The 20,910-nt window shown below is 37.9% G+C and overlaps 1 protein-coding gene across 3 annotated transcripts in view; it reads left to right on the top strand.

Annotated features, from left to right (window-relative positions):
- ATAD2B (ATPase family AAA domain containing 2B) overlaps positions 1–16,294 on the top strand; it is a gene marked incomplete at both ends in the record, with an annotated part of 69,346 nt that extends 53,052 nt beyond the window's left edge. For 2 of the 3 annotated variants that reach the window (XM_079550789.1, XM_079550787.1), the window contains 5 exons: positions 441–578; positions 10,779–11,471; positions 13,107–13,234; positions 14,307–14,435; positions 16,253–16,294. In XM_079550789.1, the coding sequence (XP_079406915.1) occupies positions 441–578; positions 10,779–11,471; positions 13,107–13,234; positions 14,307–14,435; positions 16,253–16,294 (1,130 nt within the window). Of the gene's footprint in view, positions 1–440; positions 579–10,778; positions 11,472–13,106; positions 13,235–14,306; positions 14,508–16,252 lie in introns of those variants that run through there. The other variant, XM_079550788.1, reaches the window with a different exon arrangement.
- Positions 16,295–20,910: the final 4,616 nt, after the last annotated feature.

Raw genomic sequence — 20,910 nt, 5'->3', positions numbered from 1 at the left:
CAGTGAATCCATTTTACATAACGTAGATCATGATGGCAGTGCAAGTTTCTGTTCATATACTGTCTTTGAGAAGGCATACCGTGCAGTTATGAATTGCCACTTGTTTCACATCGTCTGTTTAAAATTAGGAAAAATTGAAACTGTCAATAAGAATTTGTTTTATGGAGGAAATGTGGATAAGAGCGTGCGGTCTTTGGAGACCTGAGTGTGAGAGAGTCATATATTTCTAGGCCATCAGAGCTGACAGTGTTAAGAGCATGCAGCCAGTAAGTTATTCTGTTAGTAGAAAACAAATAGTCTTGATTCTAATCTTTGTTTTGAACGTCCAACTAAATATTAATTGATGTGCTCTTATTGCATGGTATTCCAAGTTTCTTTTAAAATTCAAGCTTTTTGCAGCTTGGTGTATTTAAATAGGTATGGTTATCTTCTGTGTGCAGGCTTATCAGTAACAGCAGAACAAATAAATCCTCACGGTTCCACTGTACGCAAAACGGAAGCTAGAGTTGAAGAAACATTTCGGAACAAACAGAAGCCCACGATGGCGGTGTGGCCCAACTCTGCAACTAAATGTGCATGTGAGTACCTTGGGTGATGATTGTGCAAAATTACAGGCACCTCTGATGGCAGACATTTCACTTGTCTGTGCTGCTGCTTACTGGGTTATTTCCAGAGGTAATACTGGGCGTGGAAATTTAAGAGATGCTCTGCTTCTCACTGTGTGAAATTTCTGCCCAAGAAACTGTAAAGAAGAGGGATTTCTGTTTTTGTAGTGAAGAATAATTGTTCTTGTAATGTATTTTATATATTTAATTTTAAAGAGCTATTATTACTATTCAGTAACCTCATTGCTTTTAACTATTGACTTTATGGTGTGTATGTTGACATTTTATAGACATTTATATTGACATTGTATAGATACGTACCTGCATGCTGCCTTATTCTCTCACGTACACTGGTCACTTGCTATTTGCAGTACATACTGATTTTTTGTTATGCTGAAAGTTTAAAAGTAGTTACAAATTCAGCTATTTTTCATTTATGGTACTTGGTTTTCAACCTGTTAGTGAAGGATGTTAAGATACTCTTGATGCAGCCTACTGAATTAGTCCAATTAATTGGTCAAAGTCTCTAGAATTACGAAGAGTTGTGACTACTTAACTGTGGTGTAGGTAATTGGAGGCAGTGCTAATTACTTTCAAGAGGTGAGTTGATTAGAACAGGTAAATACACTACAGTAAATTTTGTTATAAACATGAAAATACTAAGAAATGGTGTGTATGAGAGAGATGCTGATTGTTGTGCCTGGCTTCCCTGCTGGAGGTGTGGAATCAGGAAAATTGCTGCTTAATAGGCAGACTGGGTTGGGAAAGTCACGTTTTCACTGGCCTTTGTTCTTCTCCTGGATTGTTTTTTTTTTTCCTGGTGAGAGCATTTTCTTGGCACGGAGATAACTGTCCAGAGCTGAATTTTGTTTGTGTGAATGATAGCATTGATGTGAAATAGTTGAATTAATTATGTATGTATAGTATCTTTTTTTTTCCTAGAGCTGTAATTTCTTCTGCTAAAAGAATTAAAATCAATCACACAGAGTTATGGCTCAACTAAACTGTTACATAAGAAATTGATGGTGTGGATCCGAGTTGTTTGGCAAAAAGGAGAGAGAGGATTCTCAGTGTTCTTAGCTTCCTATGAAACCCACAGTGGAGACTGTCACTCCAACTGATCTTTCCTGGCTCTGTATTGTATACAGCGGACAGCAGTGGTTACAGACTTTTAAGCTGGACATCTCTCAGGAAGAGAGATAGCAGCCATTACTGGTCAGTACTGTGTATAAAGAAACTCTTCTGTCTGTTCTGTTACTCTGTTGTGCGTTGAGTGGCACTTGTTTCGAGACTACAGCCATCAACTGAAGGAACTTGCTGGCTTTACTGTGTGTAAACAGAAAAAGAGCTAGTGTTAATGGACCTTTTCTGCTAGTATTTTGGTGCTTTAGATGGTTTAAAAAAACCCAGAACACTGGAGACTGTTGTTTAGGACTTCTATCAAGTGAATATCTGCCTCTTTAGGATCAGACTGGGAAAGGTAGCTGATCCAGGAGTAGTGTCCTGCATCAGGTGGTCGAGAGGGAGAACCAGGAGCTGATGACTCAATCAGAAATGTGTAGAAGGGATTTGGGTGTTGTATGGACACACTTTGATTGATGTGGTAAGTTCTGCAGAGAGTGAAAAACAAAGAGAGGCAGTGCAGAAAAGGAACTGGAGGAAGGAGCTTGGAGTAAAGCGAGAGCAGAACTGGGCAGATGGTAAGGGAGCTCAAATAGCAGAAAATTACATGGCAGATTGTGATTGTATAAATGGAATAAAGTAGTTTAAATGATTTTAGAATAGAGATGATTTAGATGTGCAGAAGAATCTTTTCATGGTCAAGAACTAATATTTTTCAAAGACTAAACTACATTGCAGAACAGAGGAGCAAGGACAGTGATATATTTTAATTACATAGGAAGACTTTACTTGCCCATTAAAAATACTGAAAATCTTCTTTTTCCCCTCCTTTTTGAATTCAAGTTCATTTTTTTCCTTAGTGTTTTTTTTTTTGTTTGTTTTTGTTTTTGTGGGGATGGGGGGCTGGTCTAGCATGCTGTTTCTTTTACATTTTTATTCTTCATTTGTAATCACCAATTGTGATATTGTTTTCTCAATGAAATTATTGTTTAGGAGCTTTGTTCACACTATTTTAGAAAATGGCTTCAAAAGAGTCAATTCAGGTAAACTGTTTGAGAACCTTAAAGAAAATATTGTCAGGCATTTTCACTAGAAACACAGTGGTCTACAGATAGTGTAGCAGCCTTGTCAGGTTTAAATCTCTGTTTAATACACGGATAATACAGTAAAGAATCAGATCGTGTTGTTTTCTAGGCTTTACGTATTTTTTAATGAAATGTTACTTAGATTTGTAGTTACCTATTGTTTTGTGATGTATTTAATTTTGCTATTTTATTTCACATTTTTTCCTATGATCAGCCCATGTGGGCTATCAGGAATGTGGCACGAAACGTATAGTTTAATTTAATCTGCAACTTCATATCCCTTGTTGAGGTAACACCTACAGTAGATTCTGTATTACAATATAGATGAATTTCAGAAGTATTGCATTGCTAGAATTCATTTGGTAGAATTCTGCCAGAGTTGATTTAAAATATATCAGTATTGACTGCGTATCTGGGGAAAAATGCAAGTTCCCACACAGTGGGATGTAAGCCAAAAGCTTGGTGTAAGTAGTTGCAGGATCCAAGAATGACAGAATTGCTGTGCTTGGGAGGAGCCTCTGGAGATCATCTGGCCCAACTCATCTGCTCAGAGCAGGTTGCTCAGCCTTGTATTCCATTCTGTTTTGAATATGTCAAAGAATGGAGGCTCCATGACATGCCTCTGCCACATTTTCTAGTGCTTGACCACCTTCTCAGTACATTTTTTAACTACAAATTGAATTTCTTGTTTCTCAGTCAGTGCCCATTGCCTCTAAGGACTGGGCACAAATGAGTCTGACTTTTCCGTTGTGTGTATGTATGGAAGAAAAAACTACCAGCAGTGTGGAGTTTTGTGTTCTAAATTAATCATTGCTAAGTGATTTAGATAGGCTTTAGCACTCAAAGCAATATTATCTCTTTAATTGTTTTGATGCTGTATAGTAAAACTTTGTCCTACTACTGCATCTTGCCAGTAGATGGAGTATGTTGCCATGTTATTTTATTCTCTTAACGTTACATATAAATAAACTGCATGGGGAAGTTTAGTTTTCCATTCTTACCATTTTTTTTGCAGTATTTAACAATAACGCACCACAGTGACAGACTACAGATTTTGCTTCCTTTCTAGAGGAGTGTCTTGAATGCAGAATGATAAATACGATAGCTGGCCAATGTGAAAATGGCATTTGGAGCAAGAAGAAATCAGAATGTATTGTGTTATGTGAACTATAGAGACGTTTGAGATCATATTTTGTAAAATGAATTTTAAGTAGACCCTAGGCTGAATTCTCCCAGTAGTGGAAGTGAGCAGTGGTCTCTGTGGAAGGAATGGGTGGGAGATCACAGAATCACCCACAGATGATAAAGGGTTATTAACAGATGAAAACCCACAGAATTGTAGGGGTTGGAAGGGACCTCTAGAGATCATCGAGACCAACCCCCAGATAAGGAAATAAAAAAACAGCTGCAGAAAACTTAGTCACTAATTAAATATCATTTTGTGCACTTCTGCCTGGTTTTTGCTGAATGGCAATCTGTGCTCCTATAAAGTAGAAATAAGTATTTTCATCTAGTTTTGTGTTTGTCTAAAATATTTTAAGAAAGGAAAAAAACTTTGTCCTCTTTCTCACAAGCTGTTTCATTCTTGGTCATTCTGTCTACTTCTCACTGCTTTTGCCTCTGCTTTTGACCTCTGTGATGCAGTGATGTCAGTGATTGCTGTACATTGGGCATGTGTGTGAATGTATGCAGTTATGTCTTATCAGAGGACGTGGCAGACCAGATGCTTTAAGGTTTTCATTATTTTAACAGTACTGTCTCAGTTACCACTGAATTTGGGTAGTGCAGAATAACGGCCACCAGATGTTAATGTTAAATTCCTCACAGCAGCTGATGTCCTGTCAAAACCATGAATCCTTTACTTCCTTCTGGTTCCCATTCTCCTCCTGCTCACCTGCAAAGAGACTTGGATTGATTTTCACAATGCACCTAAGATGGAGGCAATCAATACGACTTGACAAGCATGATTAAAAAAGCTTCTTTGGAATTTGAGAACATCTTATTCATAGAAACATAGAATGGCCTGGGTTGCAAAGGACCACAGTGACCATCTAGCTTCAACCCCCTGCTGTGTGCAGGTCACCAACCAGCAGACCAGGCTGCCCAGAGCCACATCCAGCCTGGCCTTGAATGCCTGCAGGGATGGGGCATCCACAGCCTCCTTGGGCAACCTGTTCCAGTGCCTCACCACCCTCTGGGGGAAAAACTTCCTCTAAACTTCTTTTACTCAGAGTTGAGACAACAGTCTCTTTATCATTTCTATCTTGGTAGTTTCAGAACGTGCATTTTGGGTGGGAGCAGTTGCATTTGTATCTGACGCTGGCTTCAACTGGGTTCTTTGAAAGGAAATTGCAAAGGAAGTTAGAGAAGTAAAAATACCTGATTTTAAAGAAAGTGCTATCTTAGCTGATTCTGAGTTGGTTAACAGTTGTCTTAAACCCATAGGCTTTGTAATTCCTCTAATTTAAAATCCCATTCACTGAATTTGTGGGTATTCTTATAAATCCTGGCTGCTAATTCTTCTTTGGAATCCCACCAGGCTTTTGGATGCAGTGGTACCTAGTGGCAAAGAAATTTTTTTATCACTGTTAAATACGCTGCCTCTTGAATTAATTCTCTTTGCCCTGAGAGAGGGCAAACAGTCCTGCAATTTACCTGAATCAGTGCTTTTCTTATATTCTCATGTAATTCATCTCCTTCTAACTCAGTAATCCAAGATGGCTCAGACTCTCTTAAGAACAAGGTTTGCCTGAAAGCATTATTTTCCTTTTTTGCAAATGTGGTGAAAAGAGGGTTTTTGTAGAAAAAAATATTGTTGAGTTCTAAAATTTTAAACTGGTTTTACTGTAAGAGGGGTACAGATCAGTAATGCAATAGAAAAGTTTACAGACTTTTTAGATATATTACTCCTTCCTCCTGTTTGGAAACTTCAGCAGTGGTTGCTTTCTTTAGGATTTTGTATAAATTTCTATACGCTTATATTAAGGCTGTATATGCTTGTATGGGTTGTTGGTTTTCATTTTTTCACTTCCATTTTAAGCAATTTATTGTTTTTGTTTTACTTTGCCTGCTTGTCACAGAAACCAACCAGCAGCCGTGAACCTTTCAGATCTGTGATAGAAGAGAATGCTGTAAACTGTCAAATGTCATTTTAATTAATGTAAAGTGGGAGCCTGTCCTCCACTTATGGATTTGCAGAATAACCTTGCATTTGTTCACAGCTCTGTTGCAGCAGAGAAGATGTCATTCAGTAGTCCTTAAGAACCAGCTAAATGTACCAAAAATGTAAATAGCTGTAATAGTTGCTATTGTAAAAAAGCTACTCAGCAGAAGGAAAATGAGCAGAGCTAAAGAGGTGGAAAGTCTAAAACTGATCTCCACGGGTGATATTAATCTGATTGTCTCTTCTCTTCTGACTTCATTTTTCTTTTTAATCTTCCTGTGTGACTGTCTTGTCATGTACTTAGCTAACATAATTACTCTGATTTCATGTAAATTATATTTTTAGCTTGGTTTCCCAAGAAAATAATACCTATCCTCTCTGTCCATCTCTGTTCCGTAATAACTTCTGAATCATTTAGCCTGGTTCAGACAGATTTGACAGGAGTTGAGGTCTAAAAGATTGGATTCCTGCAGGTTTTGTGAAAATTGTTAGCTGAATAAATCTATGCATCTGCTGAAGGAAAAGGCTCTAGATTGAAAATGGTAGTTTTTTTGTTCTGCCTGGCCTTCTGAGCTGATCGATTAAAACATCATGTTGGCCAGACAGAGCGTGCACACCTGAGATGTAGTGTATCTTGCATACTACTCAGCTGGGGTTGCAGTGGAACGGAAGATACTGAGAGCAGTTTCTGGAGAAGTACTGGTAAGAGCTTGAGTGTCAGATGGAATGGTAGGGATAGCATTTGCCTAGAGAGGGGGAATACTGAGGATGCTGCAGCCAAGCTTGTTTTGTGACACGTATTTCCACTGCTTCTTGTGGAATTTGATTCCACTTTGTTGAGAAGTTTCCAGGTTCTTCAAGTATGTCTTCATTTAGCAGTTCATATGCTGTTGGTGGCCATATGTGGCATGTTGCTGCATGCAGGTTGTTTTTGTTTTTAAGTATTTGTGAGGTCCATGTCTTGAGCATCTTCATGTGTTTCATAGAAGTGAAGAAAATGATGTAGCTTTTAGGGGTTAGTTCTGCAGTCTCTTCAAGCTGCAGATTTCTAGTGAATAAGTCTTACTTTTTGGTGGCTGCATGTCCCCACTCTCTGTTGTAAGTGAACACCATTGCTTGGGAGCTAGAAATCTCAATTTGGGAACTGAAGATGTTTGGGAAAGAATTCTGACTTTCAGACAGATTAGTATCCTTATCTGTTTTACTGCAGGAACAGTAATACCAGCACAGATATAGTAGTAGGAGTAATATACTGGCTTTCGAGGAAGAAATGGCTTTGTCTGCTGGCTTTGGAGGAAGAAATGCTTTGTCTGCTGGTGGAAGCTGGCACCTCATTTAGCGTTTTAAGCCATTGTGGAACAGTGCTCTGTTCTTTCTTGCTTATCTCTGTCTGCAGTTCGGGACTTTGTGACTTGAAACTCCAGAAACTTTGATGTGGGCTATTCCATGTCTATTGGTAAGGAACGCAGAGCTTTTGGAAGCATCTAAATTACTGATATATGTATGTCTTCTGCATGCTGCATAAGAGAAAGCAAAATTACTGGTAATAGCTGCTTTCTCAGGGTTTTGAGTTGATTTATACACAAGACATCAGAAGGAAACTTGGGATTTTGATTGTGGAAGAAAACCTTGACCTGTGCATTGAATCAAGTGGTTCTTGATACCACAGACACAAAACCTAGATCCACGGTGATCTTGCTTGCTAGGAGAGAATCATCTTTGGATTTGAATCCCCAGCAATTCTTTGTGTCTGCTGTTTGATGGATGTGAATTTTATCTTTTATTGATATTTACTCACATTTTTCTGGTGGACTTTAAAGCAGTCCGGAGACATATAAAGATGCTACTTTTCTGCAGCGTAGAGAGAACTTGTTAGGCACCAGGGCTGTTACACTTACAGTAAGGTGACAGTAACTTCTGCATCTTTTGGAAATGCTTACAGATGGTTGGAAGAGCTTGGATTTGGTTTTTGCTATCACTTCAGTATTGAAGAGCTGTGTTCTGCTCTGGACAAAGTTAGTGTGCACCACGCGTGATACAGATGCTTATTTCATCAGCTGTTGTCTTGGTGTATCTGCCATGAAAATTTGGAAGTGGAACCTATCAGTCGATGAGGATTCAGGATTTCTGAAAGTCTGCTGTAGGTTTCATTTTACTTAACTTGTGCTGCTCCTGCAGAAAATGCAGTCTGCCTTAAATGTAGGGATCTTTCAGCAGATTGTGTCAAGGTAGGAACAGAGGAATTGAGAAGCCCCACTTACTGCTTTAAGAAAGTGTAGGGTGAACTTGCGTTCAGTGATTAATTACATTGTATTGCATTGTCCTTTAAGAAGCTCTCTGCATAAACTGCAGTTTAGCACAAATTAATGAGCGAGGAAGGGTAATTTTTTACATCAAATTCATACGTAAGTGTAATGTATGGGACTTGTGGTCAGAAATGTATTTAGTGTTACTAAAATTCTGCATGAGCTGGGCTAATGATTTACAAAAAAGTGAACCAGAAGGAAGCTAGAACTGATGTGAGGATCCCCTTGGCAAATCTATAGAGGTTATGTGAAGATTATAGAGAGAGGAGTTCTGCAATTCAGAAGGCGAGTGAATGTATTCATGTGTGAATAATTGGTATTATAATAGTTTGAGTTATAGAAACTCAGTTCTAAAAAGCAGGATTCCTCTGACAATAGTATTTCTACTGCCTCTGGCACAAATAGTGCCAAAAGACTGACTATCAATGATACATTTCAGATGAGTAGTTCTGAAAGAAGTAATTGAAAAGGTGTTAATGCATTAACTTGCAATTGTATATGCTCTGCTAATTTTTTTTTCTTAAAGTTAACTCCGAGTTTTTCTTCTGTAAATGATTACCCCATTCTGTTACTGAGAACTTCAATGTATTATGAACCGTACAGACTGCAAAATAAAAAGAATGTGATGCTGCTCTGGATGGTTAACAGTCCTGCAGAAGACAAACGTGAAAGCAGGGAAGAGGGAACTCCAGATTAAGTTCATTATTTAGTAGCAATCCACGAGCATTTGCTTTTTAGCTTTATATGAGTTTTACCCAATTCTAGCTCCTATTTGCTTTTTGGACTGTAGGTTATCAGGTCCATGTCAGTCCTAGAATCGTTAAGGTTGGGAAATTGCTCTTAGATCATCTAGTTTAACATCTACACCCTTAGCAACGCCTTATTTTTTCCCCATAAATGTAAAGAGAATGCAGATAATGAAATCTAGTGCAGGTTTCCAGCTGGTGCACTCCATGCCGTTCCCTCAGCCCTGTCACAGAGCAGAGCTCAGTGCTGCCCTTCTGCTCCCTCTGAGGAGCTGCAGCCGCCATCAGGCCTCCCCTCAGCTCCTCTGCTCTGGGCTGAGCAAACCAAGGAGCCTCACCCGCTCCTCTTGCACTCCAGACCCCTCCCCATTTTCGTAGCCCTTTTTAGGATATTCTCTAATAGTTTTATGTTCTTCTGTTGTGGTACCCAAAACTGTGCACGGTGCTGCAGGTGAGGCTGTACCAGAGAGCTGAGTGGGACGGTTCCTTCTCTCACCCAGCTGGCAGTGCTGAGCCTGATGCTCTGCAACTTTCTGTCATTTCATTCTCCACGCTTGTACCTGCATAGTGCTTGCATCTTAAAAGCAATTTAATAAACACTGATCTTTGTAACTCAGTGTGAAGCTGGCAGTTACAGGCCTAGGACTTAATACCCCATAAATCAAGGCAACCTACGAATAGCAGGAACGTTATGGAGGTGCTCAGCACGTCCCCATTTTGAAATGGAGAAGTTGTTAATCTGCTAAGTATTGGCTAGCATTTTCAGTTATCAACACTTGACTGAAACTTTGCAAAATAATGAACAGCTTACATTGTTGCCTTAATATGAATATAGGCATTTCCATTTTTCTCAGTCTTTTCCTTAGTCTTCTGAGCTGTGTCTTACTCGTGCTCTTGCAAAAGATAAAGTAAAAAAGTATGGATATGGAGTAATGGAAAAAGGATCATGTACCAGTGTTGCTTCAGGTTGAGTTGCATACAGTGAGAGAAAGATATTGATGATGATGCTGGATTAGTAAGTTCTTTTTAAGAGGCTGTTTTCTGTTCTTCGTGCAGACTGATTGCATAAATGCAAGCTTGTCAGGTCTTGCTGTAGAATGAGTTGCTAAAATAGTCTGGACTTGGGGAAAAAAAAAAAAAAAAAAGACCTCTTCTTTTAAAGCCACATTCTGTCAGTGCAGTGACCTTGTGTACAGAGCTGAGAGTGAACAGGAGGTGAAGGAGAGGATTACTCCTTAGGTGACTTAATAACTGAAGATGTGTTTGAATTGACAATGGAGATAAATAGAAATGAGAAGTTCAAACTGGATGTAAGGCGAAATGCTTTTTTGGCACAACAATTGTGCGTCAGAAGAAGCAACATGGAGGTCATGTAGTCTGCATCTATGGAGTTTTTCAATACTTGACTAGATAAAGCCGTGAGCAACCTGATCTGCCCTCATAGCTAACCTTATTTTGAGCAGAAGTTTGATATAGAGAATTCCTGATGTACCCTCCAACATGAATTATCTATCAGTCCACGGGTTTTACTTCCATCTCTTTTGCTGTATAATGCATTCAAGTAGCTGGTGTTACAAAAAAGGGGCTGAGTTCTGCATCATTGCTTAGCTGTTTTCTTTGAGTGATTTACCTGCAAATGAATATGTACTGTGTATAAAAGGCATTGAGTAGGATACAGCATATTCGAATGTACTAGTCTGTTTAATGGGAAGGACTTGCATGTCTAATTTTTTTTTTTCCTTGCAATTCAGTTCGAATAAGGAGAAAGTCAAGACGGCGCTCACAGTGGGGCAAAGGCATTATTAAGAAGAGGAAAGTCAATAATTTAAAGAAAGATGAAGATGATGCAAAGTTTGCTGACGATGAAAATCATGGAGAGGACAGTAAATTGCTGGAAAATGGTGAGCTAGAAATCAGCACTGACTGCATTGAGGAGAATGGGGAGGAAATAGGAGATCTCTCTATGACAAATGATGAGTCCTCTTGTGATATTATGGATATAGATGCAGAGCAGAGGCTTAACAATGGGACATCAGGAAAGGAAAACAACTTTGCATCTACAGAAGAAGAGAGCTCAAATGAATCTCTCTTAATAACTGAGAGAGTTACTCTGAATGCTGAAAAGGATTTAAGGAAAGACTCTACACTGAAAGGAGACTGTGTAAATGGAGAGACATCTGTACACAGTTTAGAGGGTATACCTGTTCCAGCATGCCATAATGGTAAAGTGGAATCAGTTGATGCTGCTTCAACCAATGACAACAGCACTGGATCTAGTGACAAGAAAAAATCTTCTGAAGATCAGCCAAAGGACAAAACAGAACCTTGCAGTGAGAACCAAGGAGATGATTTACTGAAAGCCGAGGTACCACACTGCAGCAATAATGGAAAAACACTACAGAGCACAGACCTTGAGACTAAAGATGCTGAACCAGATAAAGAAGGTATAATTTATTCTCAGTGTCATTTTAGTGTCCATGTTAATGTATGTATTTTTAATTGTAACAACTTGAGTTACAATTCTTATTATATTTTATGATCTGCCTAGTTATTTGAAACTTATGCTTATACCATTTAATTCCACATAAATCAATTAAAAGTTCACTGTTGACTTTCTGTAACGTTATCTTAAGCAAATAAGTTTATCTTCATACTTAAAGTATTCTGGTTTTTTTAATGATTTATTGGAGAGAGGCATTGTAAGTATTGTGATAACATTATTTACATTACAATTCAAGATTTACAAACTGTTATCGATGAATATAAATAACTGTATGGTTTGTATTTTGGTATAGATGATACATTCCTTGATATTTTTGGTGGAATTTGTCATAAAAATTGTCATTTAAGTTAGATCAAAAACCACAGAAATATAGAATGTATTTAATCTTGAATGTCTCCTTTTAAAAAAAGAGTGTATGCTCATAACAAAAGTTAAAATAGTTTAAGTCAGCAAAAGCCAGAGACAGCATTGTTTATCTAATGGAGTAAATATCTGGATTGACAGTCAGTGCAGTAGTAGTGCCACAAAAAGATAAGAGAAAGGGAAGGGAAATCCTGGTGGTGCATAAAAGAAGGGACTGTGTCCTTTGAAGAGAAGAGACATAGTTTCCTCGGGGAAGATAAATAAAAGCCTTATGCATGATTGCCTTTTTAATTAGCTTTTCAGAATTATGTAAAAGAGTGAAATCTTTACTTCAAAAGTTAGCACTGAGATTTACAAAATAAATGAGCTTTAATGAGAGAGATGAATTATGAGAATATCACTGTATACACGTTGAAAATGTGTGTATACACATTTTCTCTAAGGATAAGGAGTGTAGCTGAGGAAAGCTCCTAAGGTTATCAGAAGAAGAGAACGAAGTGTATAAGGGCCATTAGACTTCTGAATTTAATATTGTGTTTTGAATGCATTAAGGATGATTGTAAGTAAGGGGAGGTCCTTAGGCAAAAAAAAAAAAAAACAAAAACAGAATTTAAAATAGTTGTAGAGGAGAAAGACAATGAATAAGTGTAGGGATAGAATCAAGAGATTAAAGATATTTTGTTCTCTGCAACAGGGCTGGACAGCAGCTTTAATACAGAGATAGATGAAATGAGAAGTCATAGCAAAAGGTGAAGTTTTGGGCGTAGAGCAGATGTCAAAATTACTGTGATAAGAATTACTGTGATGATGAAAACAGGGAATGCTTTGAAAAGGAAAAGTGAGAATTTTGAATCTCTTAGGAAGATCTCGGGAGTTAGCTGGATATCTGAACTTCCTTTGGAAGTCACGTAATTGGATGTTAAGCCAAAACAATGCCTAGGAGAAATTTCCAGTGACATTCAATATTCTGTTGGGACTTCAGAGCTCAGTTTTGAAGTTGATGTGTTTCTCGTGTGCCTTATGAACTGTGATTTTAGTTCTCATAAACCTTGAGAATTCTGTGAAGCTGATTAATATTGCATACTGGCAATGTCATGCTTTCCTGGTTCACACAATCCCAGCAAAATCAAGCCAGAGCTGGGACGGAAGCTGTTTATTTTGTGTGACTGACATGACTAATGGCTGTTTTTTTTCCCCCTTCCTTAAATTACAGGTATGTTCAAGAGTAAGAAAACTAGAAAAGTCACTGTGGAACAGTCAAAACTTGCAAGTCTGGAGCATGCCCCAGAGGAACCATCAGATCCATTACCCTCTGTAGTTGTTGACCATGACAGACTAAAGGTAATGGAACTGAAAAATAAATTGGCTTGTAACATGAAAAATGTTTCCTTCCTCTGTTATAAAGTAAAATTTCCTTTTATTTTTGGTTACAAAGTAGGATTTTGGCACCTGTGACCTCTGACTTGTTGATCAGTGTTCTTTGTTTGTTTGTTTTTGTTTTTTTTTGGATGAAAAGTAAATAAAACTGCTGAAACCTTATGGTCCCATTATTGCTACCTTTACAAATACAGTGATGACATGGCAGTCCATTATTTTAATTGTGGCTTTTGATGATACTCTTATATGCTAATTGCATGTCAGTAATTGAGAAATTTCTGGGTGCCTGGGAATTAGGAGTTAACATATAATTTCCTGTCCCGTGGATGTATGCTTGGTGGAAAGGAATGTTAAGGAATTGGAAAGTAAATTGGAATTTGTGCTAATGTTTTGGTGCTACAGGTCAAACCTCTGCTAGTTAATTTTGTTTCACTTCTGTCTAAATTTAAGCAAAGTTGAAACAGATTTTGCCATCTTCTGTGGTAGAAACTAGCTTGACCTATGAAGAAATTTAGACTCCTTTGCTTTTTGCGTCATTTGTTTATCAGCAGTTTTACACGTTTTCCCTACAGATGCTTTTTATTGTATCATTGTTTGACATTTGTGGAATTCCAGATGTGTTTCCATTTGGCACTTTTAAAATTTCATGTCAACACAAAAGTTCTTGAGTGTTCACCTACCAAGACACTTTTTATGGTTTGCTTTATTTATAAACAACAATAATAACAACCAAGATGCAATAGGATTAAGTATAATTCTAAGAAGAGCAAAGAATGCACTGGATATGCTATGCATAAACACTAAGAAAAGCATGGCTGTAAATACAGAAGTAAGATAAACGCTGAGTTCTGTTGAATTAATATGGAAGCACTGGCCTTAATAATAGCCAGATTTGGTCCATTTTGCTTCTATGTATCTCTGTAAAGTAGAGTTTCAGAAGCAGATTGCTCCAATTTGTCCTTAAAAGAAGAAGAAAGAAAAGCAAAAGAAGAAAAGATTATGAAAGTTCTTTAAACTTCACCCTTTGTTCCAACAGAAACTGCTTTATTTAGTGGTTAAGAAAAGTGACAACTTGACTGTTGACCAACTTGAGAGATTGTATTCACTCCTCAGCCAATGCATCTACAGGCATCGTAGAGACTATGACAAATCACAACTTATAGAGGTGATGTTACACAGTTTGTTTTATTTATTTGACTTCTGTGAGACTGGTTTTCCAAGAATAGTTAATCTATGACTTTATTGTTGTACTAGCACATAAGAGCTCTAAGCAGACATAGAGGAAGGTGTGTATTTATGAGCAGAAGAAAGTGTAGCGTAGTAATGACTTAAACAGAGATTGTCTCTATTTATACTTCCCTCAGAAAAGGATTAAGAATTTAACCTAAAAGAACAGAGAAAAAGGAGGACAGAATGCAGCAGCATTTAGGTGCATCTGCTAGCAGAGTAAGAATGGAACAGAAACAGGAGCTTTCAGGTGGTCATCTTGGCTTTCAAAATGTTATTCCAACTAAGTAGCTTAATATTCATTATTCTTGTGTAGCACTGATAAACAAGCTTGATTGTAGCTATTTTATATGGAAGTCTGTAAAAATAATGTTGGGAATGCTTTATGGGTAGAATCATAGAATGGTTTGGGTTGGAAGGGACCTTCAAAAATAATGTTATCCGACTTCCCTGTCCTGGGCTGGGACACCATTCACTAGATTAGGTTTCCCTCCTAGTGAGTGAATGTATCAGTCCAAACATCACTTTCCTTGTTCTTCACTGATTTGCGTTATGTTATTCAACCTAGGTGAAAATACTTCGTCTTCTGGAGCCATAAGTTTAAACTGTGGGCAGATTTTTTTTTTTTATTAACCTTTATTTGTTTGATGGGAATAATTCAATTCCTGTGCCAGAAGTTTCCAAATTTAGCAGCACAAATAACATTGAAGTTATAGGCTATGGTTGCTTCTTGTGCCCCTGCTTGCATTTGTGTTATTAAGCCAAAAAAAAAGTATTTATCTTCATGCAGTTTTGCAGTTTGCTGTTTGGGACTTTCCCACAAAACTGAAAGTATGCAAGCTTTTTCTGAATTGGAAAATAAACTCTTGATGGTCTTGGGAAAGTCCTGCACAGTGTGATGTAGGGCAGTTGCCTGCTCTGCTGACAGCATTTCCTTTTAAAGCGTTTTCATTTCAAAGGCCTTCTGTATACATCAGGAGTAAGTGGGTCATTTCACCAATGATGTAGACTGATCATAACTCTGGACATGCTTTCCCTCCAGCAACGTTGTTCTAACTGCTGAGTAGTTCAGATCAACTTTGGGATTCAACTGTTAACCCTGCTGATAAAGAGGCAACAATTGCTAGTTTCTAATTGGAACCCTGGACCCCGAATACTTTTCTCCATGAATATTTTATTACAGCATCTGGAGAGGCCGTAGCATAGGGTATTGTCCTGCAAAATACTTTAAACCATTTTTATACTCTTCCTCTGCCACCTTCACCTGAAAGTGTGCTGGAAATCTGTGCCAAATATTATGTAGATTAAAAGGACATCTGTGCAGAAAATCTTCAGAGACAGATCCTTACTTTGATTCTCCAAACCATGCAGTTAGGTGTTTACAGTCAAGATACCAATAGCTCAAATGTGCAGTAAGACCTGGATTCATGCCGTGTGCTATCACAATGCTTTCTTAATAACACTTATCAAGTACCTTAATTACATACATGACTCTACTAGCCTTGGATCTTGTAATGGATTGTAATATTGGAGTGCTTTTCTGCATTAAGATCTTTCTGAGTAGTGTCCTCTTTTATCATCTTTTGCTAACAGATGAGAGCTAATAAACAGAAACATCTGTTTTCCTGTGAACTACTTGTTTGGATTTCAAGAAAAGAAACAGTGATGCCTCAGTGAATATGATGATGTAATATAACTTTATTTTTCTCACTCTCTATACTTGTGTATAATTGAAGTTCTGTGTTTTTTTTGCAGGAGATGGAAAGAACAGTTCATGTGTTTGAAACATTCCTGTGAACTCGTCAAGATGGGTGGGTTTGTCCTCTCTTAAACTGCTCATGGGAGAGCAGTCCTCTGAGCCATTCAGTTTCCATTTGCACCAAGTATGTGCAGAGCCTTGGTCTTAAGTGCTCTCTCTTTTTCTTTCTGTTGAATTTGGTGCTATTGTCTCAGGTACCTGAAACCAACCAGCCTACAAGAACCAAACGGAACTTCAAATAGTTGTATCTGATATAAATAAAGAATACAATGCCACACCTTGGAGATTTTTGGTGCTACAGAAACTGTTCTCTCTTCTGCTCTTGTTCACTCTACATGCATTATCTCTGGTGAAACTTCAGGCAAAGTGGAGACCAACATACGTGAGAGAACTGAAAAGAGCAGATCTAAGTTGAATATTTTTAAACAGGCAACCTTTTTTATTTTTTTTTTTCCAATCTTTCTCTTCTCTGGGGCAATGGACAAAAAAATCTGTTCTAAAGAAGGCAATGATGCATTGTGGTAGGAATCTTGAGTAACTGGATGTACAGTAATTTGAAGATGAGGCTCTCTAGAACTGCCTATTATGTGCCTTTTAGTCAATTGAGAAAGATAAGGCTAATCAATTGGTTTGGATTATAGCAAATGGCAATGTTAGAAAGCTCTCTTCAGAATGACGATCTGTAGATCGTATTTGTGTTCTCTTCATTGGATGGCAGCCAGTATTATGATTCTGTAATGCCTGTCTTACTCTACAGAACTAAACTAAGACACGCTGAAAAAGCCACATACTTTACCAAAATGGTGAAATTTCTTTTTCATTGATACAGACTTGTTTTAGAAACAAGTTACACAGTGAAACTCCTCCGTGTTGCTAAAAGTGAAGCGTTTTCCCACCATTCCTTTGTTGTCCATCTGGAGTTTCTTTAAGAAAAGCCAGTTTAATACTGGCAGGTTTCTGTGTTTGTAATATAGCTTGGACTGTGCAGTGCAGGTAAGAAGATGTCGGTCAAAATCCTGGAGCCCAAGCTCACCTGAAAGTCAAACTTAAAGTAGGCTTCACGACTCAGTCAATGCAAAGCACTGTTAATGTCAGGAGGCTGGAGGACAGCCTTTCAAATCGATCTGTTCGGACCACAGTTCTCCAGTCTGAATTGTGTAGTTCAAAATCTTTCCTCTCTGGAAACTGAAGAAAACAGTCTAGGCAGTTTCAAGAAAAAAGTTTTGTCACGAGCTCGGTATTAAGATGCTACCTGGGCTGATTTCTTTCAAATGTAAGTGGAAACTGTTGTAGAGAAGTTGGCTGGTGTTACTGTCTCTACCCATCCATCGTATCCCTACGTAGCTGCGGAAGTGTCTTTCCAGAAATATGCAACACAATGTGATTAGTTTTTAATTAGAGAAAACAGTCTTGGACTACTGCAGAGATACTGAGCTACCTCAGCTTTTTGTATTTTAGTTACCAACAGTGTTTATTGAGGACTGTAATCACTCTGCTCCCATTTACAAGCTGAAGCTAAGGTACTTGTCTCCACCTCTATGGCTAATAGTAGTAAACCACTGCAGAGAAACAAACACGGGCCTTGGGCTACTGCAGTAATCCAAAGTGCTTTGTATATTATAATTCAACATAATTCTGTCTTGGAACTATTTCTCCCCTGAATGCCACTGTTTTTCTTTGTAGCTAATGGCAGAAAAAGGTTTTAGGTATTCTTGTACATCTAGTTACACCTAAATGCAACCCATGCAGAATCGCTGTATTTTTTAGGTGGGAAAGTGCGATTAAAAACAACAAAAACAAGCAGAAAACACATTTTAGATGAGATTCTTTGATCTCAGATTTGTTTAGGGGATTTTTTTTCACGTTTTATTTAGTATTTATTAGCGTCATACCTGTTTGAGATATTTTTGTGTCTGGTACATTAACAGCATTTTGTATTTTGATGGAAATTGTTACAAACTTTAAGATTTGATTAAATAAAATGTAGCAGATTTTTTGTAGCAAGTTTCTGATAAAAGGGTTTTTTGCAAGTCTCAGGTTCTTGCTGCAGAATTTTTTAAAAATATTTATTCCAGTTTCACTTACTCAAAGGAGTTTTTGTTCAAGTAACAGCAGCACTTGTGGAAGATAAAACTGCATACGTTTTTAAGACGATAATAAATTTATATGAATTAAAACAGTTGAGAAGTTTAGTCACCAGTGAGTGTAAAATGCAAGTTTAAGCTAATGCCTGGCATTAAAAATGGTTCTGAAAAGTCATGTTTCTAAAGGAAAATTTTTACTGTCAGTTGTTGATTGGGAAAAATCTTAAGAGGCGGCTCTGCGAATAGGGGAGCTGCCATGTTGTTTAGAGAAAAGTAGCTGATTTCAAATGTGGTAGTGGACAGCCTACATAAAATGATATACCCGCCTTCGTAGCCCAAATAACCACAGTTCAGTTTTGTTTTCCTTTACAGATGTCTGGTGGTTCTAGAGTTAAAGCAGCTGTTAATCTATCCATGTGGTCTAAACTTGTTTACTCTTTGTATGTTTTTATTTTTAATTATTATTATTTTTTTTTTTTGCCATATAGCACTGGCAAGAATTTGTACAAATTGACCTCTCTTCCTTGTTTCTTATTGTGAAAATTGCAAATAAACTCCTGTGTGAGTCCTGGGGTCAATGAAACGTGGCTACCCATGAGAGAGGAGGTGGGGCTGTACTGGAGATGGAGTTGCTCTTGGGTGGAGTTGATGGCTATGGAGTTGATTGTATTTGCAAGCTTGAATCTCACCTGTGATTAATTATTTTTTGTTTTGTGTCCTCTGTATTGTTACTTGATTTCCTCATATGCCAATGTATTTATAGGATTACTGGTTTTTGTAATATCCTGTCTTCCTTTTTTTTTGTTTGTTTGTTTTGGTGGGTTGGTGGGTCAGCTGTGGCTTATCCTTCAGTCTCCTGAATGGCAGGTCCTGCAGCTGATAGTCATTTATTTTATTTTTATTTTATTTTGTAATCACAACATAAGCTTGAATTTGGGCTTGTACTTGCATCTTTTGTATCCTGTACATTGGGTTATTTAGACATTGGGGAGTCCTGTTTGGTTTCATTAACGTGTGTCTACTTGGTGGATTAAGTAGACTTCCTTCATCAACTATGGTATATTTTGAATTCTATAGTTTTATTCAGAACTGTGTTCAAATTGATGTTTTGCAGTTTGACTTCATTTTACGTTAGTTTGAAGTAAGTTATTTAATTTTTTGAACTTCTGGAAATTTTGAACATTTTACTGTAATTTGTAATATAACTGCTGTGAAATACTTGAATAAAGATGACAAGAAAACACAGCTTTAAGTTCCTTCAAGAACGTTGTGTTTAAAAGCAATTCTGCCTCTTAGCTGGTTGCAGTCTTTTTGTACAGACTTCCCTGGTGGTCGCAGGTGACATGTTTTACTCTGGGATCTTGCTGTGTTGTTGTTTGCAGTGGTTTAATGTGTGACTCTTGCTTTCGGTGTTCGTCCATTAAAGTCCTGATTAATTTTGACTGAAGAAGGGAAATGAGCGTTGTACGTTGGCAGGTGAATAACGTAATTATGAGTTCAAGCTCTGTGCTTAGGAAATGTTTCATGTTGAGCTGTGGGAAGACACCCAGGGCTGCTTGTGGTATGCAGGTCATACCAGAATTTCTAGTTAGAGGTCTTTAAGGAAACACTTTCTCATTCTTCCCTAAATACCATAGTTATCCTTACTTTTAATTTTTTTATTTTTATTTATTTATTTATTTATTTATTTATTTATTTTAGAAAAAGATCATTTATATCTAACAAAACTGTCAGAGGTTATGGAAATTCAGGATCAACCTACATCTCACTTGTGTTAGGTCTACATTGGCAATTTTTCCAGACCTAAGTGTTGGTAACTTGTGTAATGTGGCACAGGGCGTTGCACAGATCTGTAGGGCTTCTCATTAGCTCTTCTTCGTCTTTTCCTCTCTGCTCCTCAAACTATAGGGTTCCTGGAAGATACCCTATAAGTTAAGTAAAGAGGGTAGCAACTTTTTCCATGCCTGACTTGACTCTTAAATACTGCACAGTTAGATCTTATGTAGAATGTGGGAAAGCACTCATTGAACGAGGTGATCGGTTGGAGCCTGGCTCATTCCGTGTCAGCTTGAATAGGTTTGTTGGATCTAAAGGCCACGAGTCTTGCTGCCCTACAGACACCCAACACTGTCCAGGGAATCTGCAGGCTCTGATCAAAGAGTGCAGAGCTGAGGGCTTGCTCTTGTTCTGTTTTCATGAGTGGTGATGGCCACCTTAATGGAGGAAACAGTGGCAGGCCTAATTTCTGGCAGTGGTGGTAAAGATGAGCATTCAGAAGAGACAAAACTGTGCTTTATTGGGGCGTTGGAAAAACATTTCTTGGAAAATTAGCGAGGTCTGGTGCTTCAGAAGCGTGAATTAGCGAGCAGTAGTTGAGTTTCATGTGCTGTTAATAAAGCCTTTGTAAAAACTGGAGCAGCACCCTTATTTGTCCAATGTGTGCTGCTCAAGCCTGCTTGCTTCTCCTGTTGTTTTCTGCATTTAGTGCAGTTTTGACGTGCATTTTCCTATACTGCTCTAAATTTGAAGTGCTGCACATCTCCTTTTTCCTTTAAGCTGCTCAAATATTT

Source organism: Tetrao urogallus (assembly GCF_951394365.1).
Source record: "Tetrao urogallus genome assembly, chromosome: 2".
Taxonomy (NCBI): Eukaryota; Metazoa; Chordata; class Aves; order Galliformes; family Phasianidae; genus Tetrao; species Tetrao urogallus.
The sequence above is the reverse complement of the archived record's forward strand: the minus strand, read 5'-3'. Positions and strand labels throughout refer to the sequence as shown.